Source organism: Cygnus olor, chromosome 3 (assembly GCF_009769625.2).
Source record: "Cygnus olor isolate bCygOlo1 chromosome 3, bCygOlo1.pri.v2, whole genome shotgun sequence".
In the NCBI taxonomy this organism is placed as follows: Eukaryota; Metazoa; Chordata; class Aves; order Anseriformes; family Anatidae; genus Cygnus; species Cygnus olor.
Window position 1 is genome coordinate 22,232,456 of NC_049171.1, and position 21,846 is coordinate 22,254,301.

General features: G+C 38.5%; 1 protein-coding gene across 12 annotated transcripts in view; it reads left to right on the forward strand.

Moving 5' to 3' along the window:
* ARHGEF10 (Rho guanine nucleotide exchange factor 10) overlaps nt 1-21,846 on the forward strand; it is a 120,934-nt gene that overhangs the window by 91,701 nt on the left and 7,387 nt on the right. For all 12 annotated transcript variants that reach the window (XM_040550760.1, XM_040550766.1, XM_040550768.1 and 9 more), the window contains 2 exons: nt 6,180-6,322; nt 14,931-15,105. In XM_040550760.1, the coding sequence (XP_040406694.1) occupies nt 6,180-6,322; nt 14,931-15,105 (318 nt within the window). The remainder of the gene's footprint in view (nt 1-6,179; nt 6,323-14,930; nt 15,106-21,846) is intronic.

Below are 21,846 nucleotides of genomic sequence, written 5' to 3' on the forward strand. Positions count from 1 at the left end.
CAAACTTCAGAGCTTGGGTCTGAAGCACAAGGATCTAAGAACAGTTGCAGTGTGTCTGAAGAGTGTGGTTCTGGTATACGATCAACACTTGAGGTAGAAAGTGATGAAAGGTATTGCTATGAAAAGTAATGAATGGTACCAAGCTGTTAGGGAAAAGCAGTGATACTGAAAAAGAAATAAATACTGTTATCTTGACTGTGTTATCACTGTTAGCAATATTTCCAAATACTTGCTACCAGAAATGTGTTGACATTGCTATCAGTCTTATTTGGATATCTCATGCTGGGGCTTCCAGTGCCACCTCCATCTGTAATTTTAGGTAGGGCTCTATAAGCTATATAGCATGAAGAATTTTTGCATATATTTGAAAAATCAACTATATGCATGTGCAGCACAGGACATTCCTATTTACACCTTGTTTAGAAGAGCAGACCTGAGTCCTTCAGCTTATTTCCATGTGATAAGAAATGTGCTAATTTTTTTAGTTCTGTAGCTACTATCTTACTTCTCAACTGTGTTGGTTTATATACCATGTGATAGAAAAAATGTTTGTGCTCCACTGCACAAATTAACCAATAACCACTGTTCCCAGGGCTGTGTTGGCAGCTCTGTCGAAATAATGAATAGTGCTGCGAAGCAAGAGAGGAAGTTACCAACAAAAAAGCGTGTTTAGTTCAGCTCTACTGAAAGCGTAAGGGAGGGGAAAACTACTACAAACTTTGAAAAGACTTTCTGAAGAAGTAAGCTGTATTTTATCGGGTTATATCAAGACTTGAGAACACGCACAAATTATAAAAGTATTAAAAATCAATCATTTAAAAATTAAATAATAAACTTATTTTTATAATCATCTATAAAAGTAATATTACTGCATTGGGTTTTGTGGAAACAAACCACAGAATCATAAAATAGTCACTATTCTCTCTTATAAAATGAAATTTGTTTTAAAAGTTTTCTTGCCTACTTGATTAAATTTGAGTGAGTTGCAGGATAACTGATTTTATAAAATACGTAAAAATCATGAGACATAGCAAAATGCACTAATAGAAACAATGCCCTTTTATGTAAAGGGCTTAGAAACATTTTCTGTGCATAAGATATCTTACGTTGATGCAGCTAAGCAGCCTGATATGAGCATTGCAAGATACTGTTCAACTTTGGGATGTAAACTATGGCACATAACTGCTGGAAAAATATAATTTACAAAGTGTATTATAAACAGTGGCATAAAATATATTGGTGTGTGGATACAACAGTGCTTAAAAACTGTTCTCATGTTTTAAACATTAATAAAAGATACAAATATCAGAAGTTATCACATCTTATTTCTAGAAGCCCCTATACTAAATTACATATTTGACCCTGTATTCAGGTTTTGTAGACACATTTCATTCTTGCAAATAAATACCTTGCCTGCAGTCCATACTGATGTCTTCTATTAAACTGATGTCTGTAAAGACTGTCAGAGACTGTCGTGCATTATGTACTAGCTATTTGATATATCTGTATTAATAGTCGATACCTGCTTTGATGTGCTCAGTTTAACATCTGAGTCCACTAAAACTTGCAAATATGCTCATCTTTATGTATTGTTAATACTTTCACAGACTTTTCTCACAGAGCAGAAGGAAAAGTCCTCTCTCTTCTCCCACTGTTTCCCCTTCCTGTTTCCACAGGTGTCAGGCTCTGATCTTCTATTAGCTCAGGGTGCAACAACTGATTTTTCTACATGCAGACTAGCCTCTGGTTATGGGATAAATGTACTGCGTATTGTATCTCATATGGTATCTATATACTTACCCTGTAGGTTAAAGCAGAATTTGTTGTCTGTGGCTTTTTAGCAGTCTAGAGATAAGGATGACCAGAAAATCTTAAAACTAAAACAATGATTATTTAGAGAACAGAAACAAGAACAAATTCTGTTCATTGACTGAACAGAATTTTAAGCCACATTTCTGTGGACACTCTGAAGGGCATTGTCTAGCCAGCTCTCTGTGAGCTGCATTATATACATCTCCATTACTTATTTTTCTTTTGATCAGTTCCTGCTTTTCACGAAACAGTTTGGAAGACTCTGCAAGAAGTCATGCTGGGAGCCTTGGTCTGGCTTTGTCCTGTCATATGCCTTGACTTTTTACTGACAAAAGTTTTATTTCAGCTACTACTTTCTTATTTCCGATTTCTTTTTTCTTTTCTTTTCCTTACCAGGAAACCAATATATTAATTGAGTATCTAACCAAGTATTTATAACTTCAAATGAAGCCTTTCCATTTCTTTTGCAAGGGCTGTGTGTAGTTTTAAATAGATAGTGCGACTTACTGAGCATACTTACATAACCGTGTCTTGAATTTGCATCCATTTACACAGGTGGAGATAGTATTTCACTTAGATTTTAGAAGCAATGAACTTTGGATTAGACAGATAACATGAAAAAGCCAACATCAAACATGAAATCTGTGCAGGCTAGTATCAAATAGAACCTGGTGAGGTCTCGAAGGAGAGGCAGAGACAGCAGTATGTTTTCTCAAAAGTGGGATTTTGGTGGTCTTGAATCTATTTGTAAACTAGATTCGGACCTGTTAAGTTATTTTGGTTGGGGGTTGGGCAGGGGGTGGCGGTGGGAGTAATCTTGGTCAGCAAAATGAAGTCCTGACCTTGCTTTTAGCCAGGAGTCTGTGGTTAAAGCATTCACACAAGCATGTTGGATTACCAAGCTTAATCCCTTGCCTTGCTTGAGAGGATTTGTACCCATGGTTCCAACTCTCAAGAGATTTCAACAGCCGTCACAAAATAAGGAGAAAGAAGCAAAGCTTAATTTCTCCTCCTGGTGTCATCCCACTTTGTATAATTAATTAAGCGTTCATTGAGGCAGGGATAAGAATACAGCTTACCCATCATTTAAATCCTGTCCTCATTACCAGGCTAGAGAGTCTTCCCAGTTGCCCTCTTTCTTTTCTTTTTTTTTTTTTTTTTTTTAACTTCGTCTGTCTCAGATGCTGGCTGATCTGGAGGACAGCAATGATTGCAAAAAGAAATAAAAAAAGTACTACAGAATAGCCTTACCACATATCTAGGGTATCTGGGTAGGGTGATACTTATCTAGGTTATCTGGATAGAATGATACTGAGCTCCAGATTTTTCCTGGGTTGATGTCAAGTGGGATTGCTGTTTCTTTGCATAAAGTCATGGAAACGCAAAAGACATCAGGTCTCTATCTCACCTTTTTCTGATCCCCTGAAATCTTAAAAGTAACTGAATTGATAAAGTGTTATGCTAAAAGCACCGAGTGAAAATGTTTTTGATAAGTGAGTTTTGATACTCATAATTGTTAAATCAAATATTCATAACATTGCTATTTGTCAGTGACACTGAACTCCACCTCCTTACATTGTAGTAAGTTGTTTTTTTCTTTCAAAATTGACATCCACCTGACAGCAGTACTGATTTTCATTTTTACTCATAAACTGCTGCAAATGCTAGATAATGATTTTAAATGAGACTTGATCAAAATTAATGAGGTGGCTTAATGCTAAGCCATCTGAGGAGTTGTACAAAATTTGAGGATGCTCATGATCCTCAATCAAAACAAAACAAAACAAAAACAATAAACTTAGGTGATTGATAAGAAATTTAAACAAAATTTAAATCCCGGGGTCCACAGTTGAGATGCTGACAATCCCCACTCGTTTGTCAGTTTAGAGTCAACTGCGTGTTAGATTTAGGTTGATGTATAGATTGAATGTGTGTAAGAAAAAGAGCTATTGAGTTCCTTGAGCAGTTTTGTCTGTACATTAACGTGGTGTTCAGTGTGGGCCGTATGACTACAGGGAAAAAAAAAGGTAGCTTGTTGTTTGGCATATCCTTCAGAAGAGACAGTAAGTATGTAGTAGAATTATCCTGGGTTTATGTCCGAAAAGGAAATGTGAGGGTGCTATGTACTAGATGCTGTTACAGCTTCTGCTCTCAGTATAACAGGCAATGAAAGCCAGGATAAGCACACATACAGCTCTGTTCTCTGAAGTTCTGTGTGCACTGAACTGCACGCCATGGTTAAAGCATTCACAGGGTATGGGCAGCCTCCAGTTAAGAATTTAATTTGAGGATTGTGTGAATGCTAGCAAATGCAAACTTTTCCAGAAGTTTCTTTATTGCTAATGGTACACATGAGTCACGAAGAGCATAGTGACTTTGCATTGCTGGGAGAGTTCGCAGGCTAATAATTGGAAACATTCTTACTTGCAAGCTGAAATCATGAAAATGATTTTGACAGTCTGAAACTAAATGCCATTTTTGCAAAGATGCTTTCAGAACAGAGCCACATCCTGGGAATGACTCAGTGAAGACTGCATAATGCAGATGGCAGAAGCAATTAGAAGCACTCCAAAGCAGAGGCTTATCATTGTTGCTGTTATTGTGAAGCAGATAATGCCTAAGCAGATAACGAAAGGTGGACTTGTTACAGGAAAAAAAAAATGTGCTCAAGTGCTTGACTAAAGATGTGCTTACCTTGGTCTTATAAATCAAAATTCAAGTGGCTATCGAGTTGAAACTAGTGTAAGTAAAGGAAACAACATTTTTGCAGCTTATGCAGGAAGGCGGCTTTCAAATGAGGAAATGGGGCCTTTTCAATACAATTTATCTCAGTGTTAAAACAGGTACGTTATCAAATTTTGATAGTAATACTAAATAATGGACAGAAAGGTAGTATTCGAGAAAGTTCAGTGAGTTCTTACAATAGATATAAACTCATAAAAGTATTAAAATAGTAATGGCAAAATGTATGTATAAAAGACAGCTGCAAATATTTCAACAGTATTGCTAGCTGTTAAATTTTTTAGACAAATGGTCTGCTAATCCTTGTTTCAAAGAGATGTCAAATGTAAGTGACCACAGCAGTAAGCGGTGGCATGCAGCTCTTATTAAAAGGTCTCTGAATAACTGATTCTGCAACATGTACTGCGTATTGTAATTTGGATCTGCTAAATGTGGTCCACAGAAAACACTGTGGATTATAGCTGGGGGGATGTCGTGGTTTAACCCAGCAGACAGCTAAACACCCTGTGGCCGTTTGTTCACTCCCTCCAGCCCACAGAGGGGTCAGGGAGAAAACTGAAAAATGCAAGAACTTGTGTGTTGAGATGAGGACAGTATAATAAGAAGGAAAGAAAAGGATAATAATATAATTTTAAAAAGCAACAAAAAGAATAAACAAAGCAAGCGATGCACAATGTAATTCCTCAGCACCAGCCAACCTGTGCCCACCCAGTCGCACAGTAATGGCAACCCCCTGACCATCTTTCCCCGGCTTTTGCTGATCATGATGCCACATGGTCTGGGACATCCCTTGGGCCAGCCTGGGCCAGCTGTCCTGGCTGTGTCCACCCAGCTCCTGGTGCACCCCCAACCCCTTCGCTGGCAGGGCAGCACGAGGAGCTGACAGTCCTTGGCTCTGTGTGAGCACTGCTCTGCAACAGCGAAAACTTCAGTGTATTATCAACATTATTCTCATCCTAAATCCAAAACAAAGCACCACACCAGCTATTAGGAAGACAATTAACTCTATCCCTGCCAAAACCAGGATAGGGGAATAACGGAAAAAGTGAAGATACAGCACAGAATTCAGTTTTAATTAAAAACAGCAACAACCATCACCAAAAAAAACCAAAAAAACCACCTTCTTACATGAAGCATCTAGTAACAGAAAATCCATTCCCCATCAATATGCAGCTAGAGAGTTATTGGAGCTCATTAAAACCTACCGCAATAACCTAACTTCTTGAAGTAAGATTCTGTCCTAGTTGGAATTTGATTTCAGCTGAAACAGTTCACTTGTGAGATCCTTCTGAGTCGGAGAAAACTGTGTCAGTTGTGGCTTTCTGACTTTACTTCCTCTGGAAAGAAAAGCGTTTATATGAGAACAGCAACGTGGGGTTTGGTTCCATGTTTATCAATTAATCCAGATAAAATTTGTTCAATTAACAAATACACGAGCATTTTTTTTTCCTCTTAAAACATTAAGGTAAGGGGATTACCCTTACAAACTTACCCTGGAAGTTAAAATTAAACAGATGTAAATCCAAGTGCAGCTTTGCGGAGTTTTCAAAAACACGGAGTTTTCAAAAGTATTTTATAATAACGATTGCAATTTTATTGTGCACATTCTTTCTTTTTTCTTAAAGATGGGACATGGAACACTGAACCTCAGAAGACAGTTAAGTTGGGGGTTCTGCCTGTCAGAAGTCTGCTTGTGATGGAAGATACCATTTGGGCTGCATGTGGTGGACAAATTTTTATAATCAGCACAGTGACGCATTCCATAGAGGTAAGTGCTTTTGAAATTAATTATTATTTACATGCTATGCTGCAAGGTGTAAGTGGTAAAATTTAAACATTAAAATCTCTTTAAGAAATGTGAAGATTTAGGAAGCATTTCGTGAACTATGGTTTCATTTATTGTGTTAAATCCCACATACTGCAGTCTGAAATTCTACCATGATGTTCTTTGCTGATGCGTGATTAGATCTAGGCTTACTTCTTTTACCCCCCACATTTCCACATAAAATGTTTGTAGGGTATTTAGGAGAAGAGGTTTGCTTAAAAATGAGATTGGAAGGAAAAGCAGCAACAAAAGCAGCCTGTAGGAATTGCCTGTTGATTCCAGAAGGTTTTAATGCAAAAACACTGCCTCTGCATAGTTAGATGTGACTTCTACTTTCTGAGGATTTCTTAGCATATTTCGGATCACTTCTGTTTCTCAGTGGTCTACAGAAATGTCCTTTGTGTAAGAACATTTTCAAATGAATGATCTTGCAAATGTCAGCTTTTCTGGAAGGACAGAAGAATGTTAAGGATTCAAACTCATATTTACAACCGCATTTTCTAAAAAGCATGAAGCCTTCAATTCTGTTAAAATTGCAGCACTCCACCAAAAGAATGTCTCAGCGCCTGAAGTTTAGAGTTGATGAAATGTGAGCAATTAAAGCCTCTCCTTCAACCTACGGTACAATTATACTGAGTGCCGTGATGTTTACAGCCATGAAATTCTTTCAGGCGGGAATCTGTGATGAGATCACAGCCTCCTTCTGTGTGTGCTTTGTTGCTGCTTTTTTTTTTTTCATTGATGATCCTGTTTTCTCCCAACAATTGTCTGTTTGGAACAATTGATTCTGTGAGTCATTGTCATGGGTTTGCAGGGAGAGCAAATGTCCTAATTTCCTGTTTTTATCTGTGATTTCTGGGTGACTTGTTTCATCTAAGTAAATGCTAGAATCATATGTTTTCCTTCTTTGTTTTCCTTTCATTTTTATTTTTCTTTTATCCTTGTTTTGTTGTTAGTTTGGATATTATTATGAGAAACAGATTTTGAAATGGTGACTCGGGTAGGTTCTTGTGATGGACTTCCAATTACCTTAATTGTGGGGTGTGGGGTAGCCTCTGGGGCACCTGGAATTACTGTCCTATAGACATCTGTGAGGAATTCTTACTCTGCTCTGCACTGGTGTGGCCTCACCTTGAGCATTGCCTGAAGTTTAGGGCACCACAGAATAAGGATACAAAACTGTTAGCATCCAAAGGAGGGCGACAAAGATAGTGAGGGGTCTAGAGGGCAAGATGTATGAGGGGCAGCTGAGGTCCCTTGGTTTGTTCAGCCCAGAGCAGAGCAGGCTGAGGGGAGGCCTCATGGCGGCCTGCAGCTCCCTCACGAGGGGAGCGGAGGGGCAGGCGCTGAGCTCTGCTCTCTGGGGACAGCGACAGGACCCGAGGGAACGGCATGGAGCTGGGACAGGGGAGGGACACCTTGGGACAGGGTATTAGGGAAAGGTTCTTCACCAAGAGGGTGGTTGGGCACTGGGACAGGCTCCCCAGGGCAGTGGTCACAGCACTGAGCCTGGCAGAGCTCAAGAAGCATTTGGACAATGCTCTCAGACATAGGGTTTGATTTTTGGATGGTCCTCTGTGGAGTCAGGAGTTCGACTCAATGATCCTTGTGGGCCCCTTCCAGCTCGGGATATTCTTTGATTCTGTGATCTTTCTGATCTCTCTGATTCTCACAAGATATTCATGGCAGTAGTAGTAGATCACAGTCAGATTGTTCCTGAAATTGGTTTTATAAAGCCAGATCACTGTAAATAATTTTGGAAGTTCTGGCCTGTTTCAATTACCAAGTTCTTCCCAGGTCAGGTGGTATGCCTGCAGGTGGGATTATGGTGTGCTATTTCGGCACAGAACAAATCCAGACAAGCTTGGAGGATTAAAGAACATATTAAGGTTACGCTACCAAAATACAGCATGGCATAGTCGATTAAAATAGTGAAAACAGAAGTTCAGAGAGATACAAATAATATTCTATCAATCTCTCTCAGACATGGTAGCTCCATTTTTTAGCTTTTACTTCATGTTTTCCTGCAAAAACATCACAGGAGGTTTCTTTCCATTTCCCAGATGCTTTGTAAACTAACCCATCCATTGTTTTCAGAGCCTAGATTGTTATAGATCCACTGACTTTATAGCTATAATTAACACACAAGCAATGAATGCTGCAGCAAGCAACAGATAAGAAACGGTGCAACTGGAAATGGCGTGTCTGGGTTGAATAATGTTTTTGCAGCACAGATAATTGTATTCAAGAATGTAATGAATTTTTGCATGACTAGCTGATGATCATGTTTATTTCACAGAAATACTCATACCATAGCATGTTTTCTTCCTCACAGAGGTGCAAACAAATGATGGGTTTCTGTTGCTTTTTATTGATCCTAAGATATACACAGTTACTGATCTTGTTTTTATCATCTCACCAGACAAAACAGCTCACTACTTTTTATTGCTCTCCTCAGTTACCTTACTTGTTTTGATAACTTCCTGGTTTTATATTTCCAAAAGTTACCTGCTATGATGCCCATACCATATTGGTTTAATACACAAGGAAGTTTAGACACTCTCTATAGGATATATTTTAACAATATCAGAAACAGAATATATCTGAGCTACCTCTTCTGTACTGTGCAGAGCAGAAGCGTTCCTGTATGGAGGGGAATGTCAGCAAAGAAATGTGTATTCTCCCTCTGTGTCCTCTCTTGAGAGGAGATTCAGTCAGTAGTAAAGATTTGAGTCGAGAATTTCAGAGTCAAGTTCGGTAATATTCATCTTTGCTCTGTCAACAGGAATGCAGGTGTTGCACAAGGCTCAACTGTTATTCTTCCCTTTGTGCAAGTCCTTTGTTTCTCCATATTCCTCAAGTTACTGCTGCTTTTTTCTTGATTGCTTTCTGTTATTGTGCATACATTTTATGTGCTCTGTGCCTTTATAAACTATTTATGAAGGTACCTGACTAGTTTTGAAGACCTTATTTATGCAAGCCCATGAGCATATATATTCAAGATCATTTCATAAACGCCTTCCTTGTAAGGCACTCCCAGCTTCATAGGTATTTCATTTAACTGCCCGTGCATTTCTAAGTGCAAAGTACATTATCCTCTGAACACAATCTCATTGCACACCTCCCTGCTTTTTTAAGACTCTGATTTAAACTTAAAAAAAAAAAAAAAAAAAAAAAAAAAAAACAACTATTACCCAATGAGCAGATTTGGCATCCGATGTATTGATTTTGGGTGTTACGCACTTTTCCTGCTTTTTTTAACACCCTTGGATAAGACTTTCAATTCAATCGTTTTAATGATATGTTATTGTAGTAGTTGTAGTGTTTCAGGAAATCACTTTTATCGGCACAGTGCCCCATACTGGCACAATGCCTCAAGCTACTTGGCAAGGGCCATGTGAGAAATACATCAATTGTTGTTATGTATTAATTTTATTTTCTGATACTCTTCCTATGAAGAAGAAACTTGTCCTCAGCCTTGACCCCAGGTCTGGCAGTTGTATTGCTGTTTAGTATCAGTTTTGATCCTATAGAGTTCTCTGTGCATGTAGACCCTTAAGCTCTGCAAAGGCAGTCTGTTTAAAAACAACAACATCAACAAAAAAGCTAGAGAATTTAACAGAATAAAGTCGAGAATTGAATGGCATTCCATCCTGTTCTTTCGTCTTGTTTTTAAAACTGGGCTAACTATTTATGATCTGCTCTAGTTTTAACAATGTATAAGTAGAATAAACGGAAATATTTAGCTGAATAAACTAAACAAATGAAAGTCCCTATACCTGAGTGTGTGTTGCCCAACTATAGTATCTTCTTTAAAGAAGTAAAAACAATTTCTTTCACCTTGTGGACAATGATACCCATTATGCATCTCTCATTAACCTTGAACTAATGTGGTTCAGTTCTTGGCACAGCTGTTCGGTACAAGTGGGCAACCCCTCAAAAGAAACATTTCAGCTATGCTCCGCGCTGTTGAAACAATAGTTAGCTATGTCAGACTCCGCTTGCTGTGGCATCCAGAATGTGTTCTGAAGCTCTGGTGTTGCCATAGAGTTAGGAGAAGACTGCCTGAGGGGGGAAAAAAAGGGGGGGGGGGGCTCTGAATAGAAGGCAGAGACTAACGTATTTATGAAAAGTAAAATAGTAAAATGGAATTCAATTCTTTTAATAACAAAGCGAATGAGACATTTTTGTCCTCTCATATCTGTATTTCCTGTAATGTGTAAAAAAAAGAACTTGAGGAAAAAGGACGGCTCTTGGATTTCAGATAGACGTGTAATTGAAACAGATGTTAAAATTATCCTCTATACAAAAACTTGTGGTTTGTAAAAGAATATACAGGTTTGGGTATGTTCCTGCTTCATCTCAGAAGGCCCTTTGAATGAGAAGAATAGTTCTTTTTCTATGCTTCTTGTGGTGTTGACAATATTACAGTTTTCCTTTAAATGTGTCTGTTTCAACAGACAGCTACCAACTGCAAGGCAGACAAAGTGGGAGTATAATGAGTTAGCTGGTAAAAATGGAATGTGACAAAAATGCCTGTGCAAGTTGTTTACAGTTGCACTCACAGCATTGTCCTCTGTGGTCAGAAAACCAGAGAAAATTAATTTTTATCATCAGCTTCGTTTTTCTTCTTATTCCAAGCAGTGCAAATTGCTGGTAAGATTTACTTCAGTCGCCTTGGATTTGTCCCTGAGAAGTTTTTAAAAGTCAATTGGTTACCCTTGAGGCTGAGACAGCTGGAGTTGTTGAGTCTAGAGAAGAGAAGGCTCTAGGGTGACCTTATAGCAGCCTACCAGTACCTAAGGGGGGCCTACAAGAAAGCTGGAGAGGGATTCTTTCTCAGGTAATGATAGGACAAGAGGTAACAGCTTTAAACCAAAATAAGGGAGATTCAGATTAGATGTTAGGAAGAAATTATTTGCTGTGAGGGTGGTGAGGCACTGGAACAGGTCGCCCAGGGATGTTGTGGATGCCACATCCACGGAAGTGCCAAGGCCAGGTTGGGTGGGGCTTTGAGCAACCTCATCTAGTGGGAGGTGTCCCTGCCCATGGCAGGGGGGTCGGAACTAGGTGATCTTTAAGGTCCCTTTCAACCCAAACCATTCTGTGATTATGTGATCAGTGTACTGATGTATGAGTCTATAAACAAAAGTTCATAGAATATCCCAAGTTGGAAGGGGTCCACAAGGATCATTGAATCCAACTCTTGACTATACACAGGACCACCCAAAACTCAAACTGTATTTCTGAGAATGATCTCCAAACACTTGTTGAACTCTGGTAGGTTTGGTGTCGTGACCACTTCCCTGGGGAGCCTGTCCCAGTGCCCAACCACCCTCTTGGTGAAGAACCTTTTCCTCACACCCAGCCTGACCCTCCCCTGTCCCAGCTCCATGCCGTTCCCTTGGGTCCTGTCGCTGTCCCCAGAGAGCAGAGCTCAGCACCTGCCCCTCCGCTCCCCTCGTGAGGGAGCTGCAGGCCGCCATGAGGCCTCCCCTCAGCCTGCTCTGCTCTGGGCTGAACAAACCAAGGGATCTCAGCTGCTCCTCATACATCATGCCCTCTAGACCCTTCACCGTCTTTGTTGCCCTCCTTTGGACACTCTCTAATAGTTTTATGTCCTTTTTATACTGTGGTGCTCAAAACTGCACACAGTACTCAACGTGAGGCCACACCAACACAGAACAGAGCGGGACAGTCACTTCACTCAACTGGCTGGCAGTACTGTGCCTGATGTACCCCAGGGTATGGTTGGCCCTTCTGGCTGCCAGGACACACTGATGGCTCATATTCAACTTACCATCAACCAGAATCCGTAGATCCCTTTCCATGGGGCTGCTCTTGAGCCTCTCATCACCCATTATATATAGCCAGAGTTGCCTGTGTCCAGGTGCAGAATCTGGCACTTGTGCCTATTAAATTTCATATGGTTGGTGATTGCCCAACCCTCTAATTTGTCAAGATCTTTCTGCAAGGCCTCTCCATCCTCAAAGGAGTCAGCAGCTCCTCCTAATTTGGTGTCATCTGCAAACTCACTTTGTGAGCATTTGACTTGCCCTTAAATGGAAACCTGTGGGATCACAATAGCGACTGGCTTCAAGCCTGGTGTAACCCCACTTACTACAACTCTTTGAGCCTGACCTGTCAGCCAATTGTTCACCCATCACATTATGTTTTTGTCTAGCGGTAAGCTCAGCATTTTGTCCAGAAGGATACTGTGAGAGACAGTATTGAAAACTTCGCTGAAATCCAAAAAGATTACCTCTGCTGGCTTCCCTTGGTCAATTAGATGGGTAAAACTACTGTTATGAAGAGCTGTCTGCAATAAAACATTTACATGCATTGTGAGAATATCAGGAAATCTAGTCATAAGATCTGTTTCTGGCTTTAAAAGATGTTGTTTGTGGGTAACTTCTGTTGAGTAAATTGCATGATCATAGAATCACAGAATGGTTTGGATTGGAAGGGACCTTAAAGATCAACTAGATCCGACCCCGCTGCCATGGGTTGGGACACTTTCCACTAGATCAGGGTGCTCAAAGCTATGTTATTTGATTAAAAAAAAAATAAAAGATAAGTGGAGATTGAGGAAAGCGATGAATATAAATGTACATGTCAGAGGTGCTTACCTTGCATTCTGCAGTGTTGTTATTAGAAGAGTCAAAAAGTAATATAGTAATGCTCTCTAAATCTGAACTACTGCCTAACAGCTGGAGAGAAACTATTCATTTTTTTTAATGAACATTTGAAGAATAGCATAAACAAAATTAAAAAAAATCACATTATTTTTAAGCAGCTAATTTCTCAGTGGAAAGTACTAGTTTACGGATCATTTTGTACTGGTAAGTAATAAAATAAAAAAGGGCCTCTAAGTAAAATATCAAAAGTTAGGCTTTGTGAAAGCTTGAAGTTCTATTCTTCATCTGTGATCTTCATCTATTCATTGAATTTAGATGAAGAAATTGAACTATATAACCCAACTACATTCAACACATAATCATCTTAGGCTTATCCCAAGAAATTTGTAATTTAGATTTGCATGCAAAATGACCAAGATGTAACTTTTAATTATAACACATAGAAAACTGAAATATGCTTTCACTTGGAGCAACAGGGTACTTTTGCATTTTATCTGCAAATATAATATGTACTGTGAATATTAATGAAGATATTTATTTACATATCCTTCAGGTAGGGATTTGTATGCAAGGAACAGTTTACCATTTATTTAATCACGGAAGTCTTGTTTATCAGACTAGCTCTCTGTATTTGATATAGCTGGTGCAACATTAAAAGGCTGTGTTTAACTTTATAAACAGTTTACTGACATGACAAAAAAAGGAACCAAAAAATCTTTACTTCTTGTAAATGATTAAAGACCTTCACTACAACTTTATTTTGTGTGTTACACAAACATGTGTCAGCCTTCCTGGAGCCACATAGAAGTCATAACTGTGAAATCACCAGATCAAGGAAAACAATTCAGGCACTAGATCCTGAAAGTCTGGCATTACTACTTTCTTCAGAAGGAGCATTTTGATCTTTCTAACAAGAAGCATCAATATTTTGAAGGTCAGGGATACAAAATAGCTAATACTTCTAAATATTATCTTCCAATACTACTACTAAATTCAGAAATGTCTCAATCAAAAAGATGCTTTCTTGGATATGGTGATCATGTGATGATAGAGTTCTCGATCCTTGGGGAAGCAAGAAGGGCAGTCAGCAGAACTGCTGCTTTGGGTTTTTGTAGAGCTACTTTTGGTCTATTTCGGGACCTGGTTGACAGGGTCTCTTGGGAGGTAGTTCTAAAAGATAAGTCCAGGGTGGCTGGACGTTCTTCAAGAAAAGTCTTGCAGGCACAGGAGCAGGCAATGCCTGTGTGCTGAAAGATGAGTTGATGGAGAAGACAAACAGCTTGGCTGAACAGAGAATTTCTTCTGGAACTCAGGAATAAAAACAGAGTTTATGACCTTTGGAACAAGGGGCAGGCAACTCAGGTGGACTACAAAGATGTGAGGTTATGCAGGGAGGAAATTAGAAGGGCCAAAGCCCAGCTAGAGCTTAACTTGACCACTGCAGTGAAAAAAAAAAAAAAACAGTAAAAAAAGAAAACAGTAAAAAAAAAGGTTTTTTGAGTGCATAAACAAGAAAAGGAGGACTAAGGAGAATCTGCATCCTTTATTGGATGTGAGGGGAATCATAGTGCCAAGATAAGAGGAGAAGCCCGAGATACTTAATTACTTTTTTGCCTCAGTCTTTATTACTTCAGCTAATTCTTCTCGGGGTATCCAGCTTGCTGAGCTAGAAGACAGAGGCAGGGAGCAGAATGAAGCCCGTAAAATCGAACGGGAAATAGTTAGCAACCTACTACACCACTTGAACATCCATCTAAGTTACTGTGAAGTTACGCTATCTTTAGTTAGAACTTTAGTTCAAAAGCTGAGAATCTTTTCATACTAATGATGCTGTGTTTTCCAGAAAAAAAGTAACAGGAAAAATTAACAGATCTTATACAGAAGATTATACTTATATCTTGTTTTTCTTACAGAGCCACTTTGAAGCTCATCAAGAGGAAGGGATGGTAATCTCTCACATGGCTGTTGCTGGAGTGGGAGTCTGGATTGCCTTCACATCTGGATCTACGCTTCGCCTTTTCCACACGGAGACGCTGAAACACCTCCAAGATATTAACATTGCCACGCCTGTTCACAATATGTTGCCAGGTAGTTGAATCATACCATATGATTAAACATTTTTGATTCGCCTCTGTCAATGTTATTTTCCAGAGTGTTATAGATAAGGCCAGAATCAGAACATCCGTCTCAGACTTTGATAACTGTCTTGTGACTATTTACTTTAGTCAGTCGCAGTCTGTTGCCTTCCCAAAGAACAATGTGTGCAGTGAGCTCGTTGAGTAGCAGTTCTTCTCCTTTAAAGGCTGTAAATTATATAGATAAGCAGACAGAGTATTCTGTTTTGTCCTTTCTTTTTTTGTGACTATAAAACATTAGGGCAGTGCAGTCTACCAAGAAAATGTGTTTGCTTTGCAAAATTTAGCATTTGCTTCTGGAACTTGATATCAAAGTACATGATGGAGTCAATTAGCCTAGGATCCAAACCACCAAGGCAATTGCTTAATTTTAGTTACATCAGTATTCCCAGTGAAGTCAGCTGAACCACTCACATTCTTCCGTTTAGGAGTTTGTTCAGTGTTTTGCTGTTTGGAGCTGTAGTTTGCTGAATTAAAAGGTTAGTGTTATAGGCAAAGATGGAACCTGTGGTTGTTGGGTTGACATTTAGCAGATCTTCAAGTGTTCTAAGACAGAAGCTTTTTAATCATCCCAAAATCATCAGTGTCATAGACAGTTGCACTGACCTGTATCAAATTTGCAAGTGAGTGGCTCTCTAATAACGTGGGAAGTGCCTAAGTGAGATAAACCTGTTTCTGGCACTTTTTATTTCAATTGCCATGCACAGGTGTTATTACAGACTGATGTAGGCTAATATGATTATGGACTATGTAGTGCTGGAGGGTAAGTGCTTTGGGATGTCTTTGGCTTACGCTGTACTAAGCAGATGCACATCATGTAGGGGATGTGAGAATGTTAGGAGAAGACAGAGACAGAAGAATGATACTGGCATGGCTGACCATGAGTTGTCTCTGAGGGGAGAAACATTCCTTCTGTATGTCCCTGTTTATAGACTGTAATGGACTGAACTGCTGCAGTTTTTATTGGAATTTGTGTGCCAGCTTCATTGCTTTGCTTTTAGTAGACGTCAGTTTTTCCAGCACTGACATTATATTTATATTCTTAGGAGAATTAGGTATAAATCTTGCATCAAAATGTTTCAGTTCTTCAGTCTCAGTCTTACCATCTTTTCTTTAAGAGCACGTTAGCTTAGCTTTGCAATAAAGTTCTGTTTTAAATTGTGTCCATTTACAGTGTTCTAGCCTGGGTGTTTTTCACATGTGTTGTTTGACTGTAGCACCAACACTGAACAACAGCAAATGTCCCGCCTTTAAATAGTTTTAAATAGATTGCATGATTTAATTCAACAGCCTTATGCAAAGAAATCAAGATTAGATTTTTTAAAGATCAACTTCCAAGATGTTCTGTTGTTTATAGGGGGATAAAAAGGAAGTTGGGCCTCCCTTACACATCTTTCCTGCATATAAAAATCTTCAAACAAATTTAGCTTTAGTGTTCATTGCCATGGTAATAAAACTGCTGATGTAACATGATTTTTTTCTTTTTTCGTGAAAGAGTTTTAGCTAATTATATCTCCTTGGTGTCATTCTTACTCATTTTAGATTCTTGGTGTTTTTTCTTTTCCTTTTCTGTCTCTTCACAAAATGTGCTTCAGTGAATGGAAATGGAAATTTATTTCAGGAGTAGAACATTATTACAGCAAGTGTTCCAAGGGAAGACTCCATTCTATAAATGAAATGAATCTCAATTATTTAGCAGCACCTCTTGGGCCTTTTTATATGATCCCAATAATGCTGCAACAACAAAGGCTAAAAGACAGAGGAGTAGGAGGTTTACATAATAAACAGCAGTAAAAACTTTTGGAACTAAAAGAAGACAAAGAATAAATCAAACTCTGTATGTTGAGATTAAAAAAGAAGAAAAAACTGAAACAGGAGGAGGAGTGAAGTTGCTTCATAGTTAGAATTGTGTATTGCGCCTTTTCTAAGGATTTTTAGGGACTGAATAATGTTTGGAAGGGTAAGTGTGCTACAGGACATCTTTTAGTTTTAAAAGAAACAACTCTTAGTTTTGTGAAATCCAACAGGAGTTCTTTAATATGCAAAAAGAAAAGATGGGTAACCATTCAATTTGTATTAAAATGAGACAGAAGAAATTGATGTAAAAATATTTCTAAGGATCTTAAGAAAAAAAGAGAGTGCAAGATCATGAAATAACTTCCAAAAACCTGGCCTACTTTTGCCAAGTTTTTAGTAGGAGCAGTGATGTGTAATATTTGCCTAATAGGCTACCTGACCAAGTTATCTGCATCTTCATTTAAAGCAATGTAAATGAGAGGAACATAACTACATTTACTTAATGAAATTATAATTATTCTGTTATTACACAGTAAAAGTAAAAGAAAAATTTACTGTCACTGTGTTAGGAATGGTCACTGTGAATTACAAAGCTATATTTAAAGGATGGCTGTAGTAATCAATTAAGACAGAAGAGTAGGAGGTTCTCATAACCTCAGTAAGCAGTTCTCATAACATTAGATTTCCCCGTTTTGGGGAGAAGACAGCTTTAAACACGACTGCTTTCTCTCCTTGTTCTAAAGGACGTGCCTCTTTTACTTTGAAAAAGGTAGCTCAGCAGTCAACTGGGTAGGACAGAATAATGAAGTGTAAGTGAAATGTAGCAGGAAATTGTCATTACAATTCGGCAAAGTTGAGTAATGTAGAAAAGCAAACAGAGCCACAGACCATGAACCAAAAGTAAAATATTTTTTTTCTAGATCCACTGTTTTATCATGGTTCATTTGTAGGGATTTCTTACACCTTTTGTTTACAAAGGTCTGGCTAAAGAAAGACAGCTTGACTGGGAAAATGCCCCCAAGTTATAGATCAGATTATGGTTATGTTCATGTCATATATGTCAGCTAAATGGCTTAAAATGCTGAGACATCTGAGCAGGTATTAAACAGCTACTGTATCCCAGAACATCCTCTATCAACCATGTCCCTGCAAAGCTTACAATACAGCGCAGTTGTGCTCAGTCATTAGGCAGTCCATATACACCAAGGGATGTAAGTAACAACCCTGGTCTGAGCTCAGGCCAATGGTTTCTGGAGTTATGGGAAGTTTGTATGTAGGAGCACAGGACTGGAAAGTAAACCTGGGTTGCTGAGGCAACTGTGGGATGTATGTTTAGTACAGAATGCTCCACAGAACCTTTGCTTCATACATCATCAAAAATACAAGCCATAACATACTTCCTAATAGTACGTAACAAGCTTATGTTCTATTAAAACAAAACAGCAGCAACAACAACAAAAACCACCAGAAAGCACAAATGCAATGTGAAAAAACAAGATAATTGTTGAGTTGAGGAACATCATCATCATTATAGGTCACACAACAGTACAGTACAGTGAGATTGATTTTAAGTGGCGCAAGCTGTCTGTTAGCTGGAGAGGGGACGTGCGGAGTAAAAGAAACAAATCTGTGAACATTCAAAATCAAATAGAAACACCTCGCTAATGAAATCTGCTTCATCTAGCAGGGCAAATTTATGCTTAGTATTTATGATCAGTGGTGGAAATTTCAACAAAGGCAACTTTTCACCCACCTTCATCACTGTTCACATAGCCTGGTTATTAAATCAATCAATCAATTGTACAGAACATGGGTATGCAGTCCATTTGTTATTAATAGTCCTGTTTTTTGTCTTCGTATTCAATATTTCATTATTCAAAAGTGTCCTCCAGCATGCCTTTTAAAAAGATTGCTGTGACCTTGATAGATGTAATTTCTTTGCTCGTGGGGATGATGAAGGGTTACCTGTTTAACAAAGAGGTGATTTCTGTTGATGTTGCTGTGTTCTGTTTATATCCATATATCCTCTGATGGCACATGTGTGTTTCCTGGAAACAGATGGAAAGAGCAAAGAAAAAAATATATCGTTTCCTCTCTGCAAAAAACAAACTATACTTTGAGGCTCATAGCTTTATTTTGACCCCATCCCACCAGGTGCCACACCATAAAACGTGGTTGCTTTATGATTTTACTGCTGAGAAATGATTAAAAGATGGGTGAAGATTTGAGGTCAGCCCATTATATTTGTGCAGTGTGTTTTTTAGACAATTTTTTATATAACAGGAAGAGCAAGTTCTTGTAAGAGGATAATGCACCATTATGTCCTTGCAAGTACCTAAAGCTGAATTCAGGTCTCTGTGGAAAACCATGAGGATTCATGTGGTTGTTTGGACTGGGTCAGAAGTTGCGACCTGAGAAAGATCGGACACAGAGCAGAAACATAGTTAAAACTATTTGTCTGTGTGTAAACTTAATTGTTGGCTTCAGTTCTTGGTAAAGTCAAGATCTTGGTAAGATTATTTCATGAGTTTAACAATTGCATCATTGCACTGGGACAGAGTGAAATAAAAGTTTTCATATAAAGATAACAATACTTGGTTTTGGCATTTCTGTTTATGATTTTCGCTTGTTAAGTTGTTGATTTCTGTGCTTACTGCTTAACACTTTCTGGAGAATTGGTTTTACATTTTTTTCTCTCAATTTGAACTCTATCAAAGCAAGTCACAAAATAACAAAGAAAAACATGAGTTAATCCTTGGGTAACAGTTAAAATAGTATTTAAAATTAATATCTATTTTAATAGTTTGTTTATATATGTATTTTTTGCTGCTATTATGTGCTGTTTCAAAGGATTTTTTCAGATGCAGATGTTTCCTGCTCTTCCCAGATTTCAAAGCACACGTTACTCCTTTTGACCTCACTAGAGATGTTTCGTGCTTGAGGCTGTGCTTGGTGTTTAATATTCTGAGTTGCTGGCTGTAATTTGCTCTTTTCACCTATGGAAACAGTAATGCACATTACCAGTTTTCACTGGTAACAATTACCTGTTAGAAGTTGCTTCAGGGTTGGTGTATAAAATCATGCATATTATTTTATATTTCAAACATTTCCAAAAAAAAAAAGCATTAAAGATCAATTGTTAAAAATATGAGCATCTTGCTTCTGCAAGGGGTCTGACAAGCAAAAGTACAGCTGGTGTTTTTTACAATATATAAAAAAAAAATGTACTTAATTATTTCTGTTTGTACTTTGTAAAACAAGCTGTAGGCGAAATGCAGTGAGGTTAAGCTAACCTGCAGTTACCTTGCATTTGCTGTGACACAGGTTGTGGGAGATCTTTAAATATCATATGCAACCTGAGCAGGTTTGAGCTTTAAATGACAAAACTCAAGACTTGCTTTTTGGCAAATCCAATATATGGAGGGTTTTTTTTGACCTATTATAAAGGTAAATGCAAAATTTATATTAGCAAATGGTTGAGGACAGCCGAATGGTTATCACCTCTTACATGTACAGCTTTGAAAACAGCACAAGCAGTCTTTTGTTTTTATTGTGGGGTTTTCAGTGTTTTTCTTTCACTCTCAGGGCTGCCATCTGTGTCATCACTCTAGGCTTTGATGTGGTTTTTGATACTGTGTGGTTGCCTTACTGTCCCTCACCCTCAGACTCCTGAGGTAGAAATCTGTGTCTCTCCAGAGGGCTCTCCATCAAACCAGTGTTGAAGGAATGTTTCTGTGTACTTTGTTTTGGAAACTAAATTAATCTCATTAATTAAAAAAAAGGGCTTCAAAGGGCTTGTAATTTGTCTATAGACATAACCCATTTATGCTTACCTACCTGAAGAGGGATGATGCCGTCATACCCGCATAAATACCTACAGTTTATGGAAAAACACAGGTGTCTCTGCTCTAGTCTGTTATCAATAAGCAAAAATTACATTAATCTCCCTTATGCTGAGTCTGGTTTGCCTCTGATGTTACTTGCTGAGGGATCTCCCTGTCCTTACCTCAACCCACGAGCTTTTTTTCATCGTATTTTCTTCCCCTGTTCCTTTGAGGACAGGGAGAGAGAGAGCAGTGTGGTGGAGCTGAGATACCTACTGGTGGGAAGCCAGTGTCTGAAAACCTGCATGAGTAGATGGAGCCTCTTCAACTTATTCATATTTGTTACACCTGCCGAGGGTGATCTAATTGCTTTTAGGGTATTTTAGAATGTGTTTTCTAAGCCGAGGTTCCAGATCTGGCCCTGCAGCTGACGTGTCCCTTTTACAACACACTATTGCTGGATAAATATTTTGGTTTTGTAAAGTTCTGTGAGGAAAGACTTGCACTGTGGTCCACCTGCTGCTTTCCAGCTGAGTGTTTTAACCTTTGGGCTGCAGTCAAGCTGCTCTTCCCTGCTTTCCTGCCGGGTCTGTGATTCGTATGTTCTTGGCTGTAAATTGGCTTAGCTTCAAGGGAAGAGATGGAAAATGCATTAATTTGTGATACACCGTAATTAAGGTGCTTTTCCAAAGTGTGGAACATGTAGGTTCATCAAAGTTATATCAGATGCAGAATCCAAATTCCTTGCTTACTGATGAAGGTGATTAACAACTTGAGAGCTATGATAAAGATAGGAATGACTGCTTTCCCAGCATGTAAAGTTAATTGTAAATCCAAAAACATGTAAGCTCTGAACCTTGATGACTTTAGCAGAGTTTAAATGCTCCTCGGAGTAAACTTGGGTCATGGCAGAAGTTTGGGAAGGCAGTATTTTCCATTTATGCAACTTGTCAAGATCGTTTTGAAAATCCATCTACACTGAATCAAACATATTTAGTACTCATTGTAAGCAAAAAAAATGACTTTGTTTTCGTAAGAAAAACATCAATCCTGTCAATAATAACCTGTTGCAG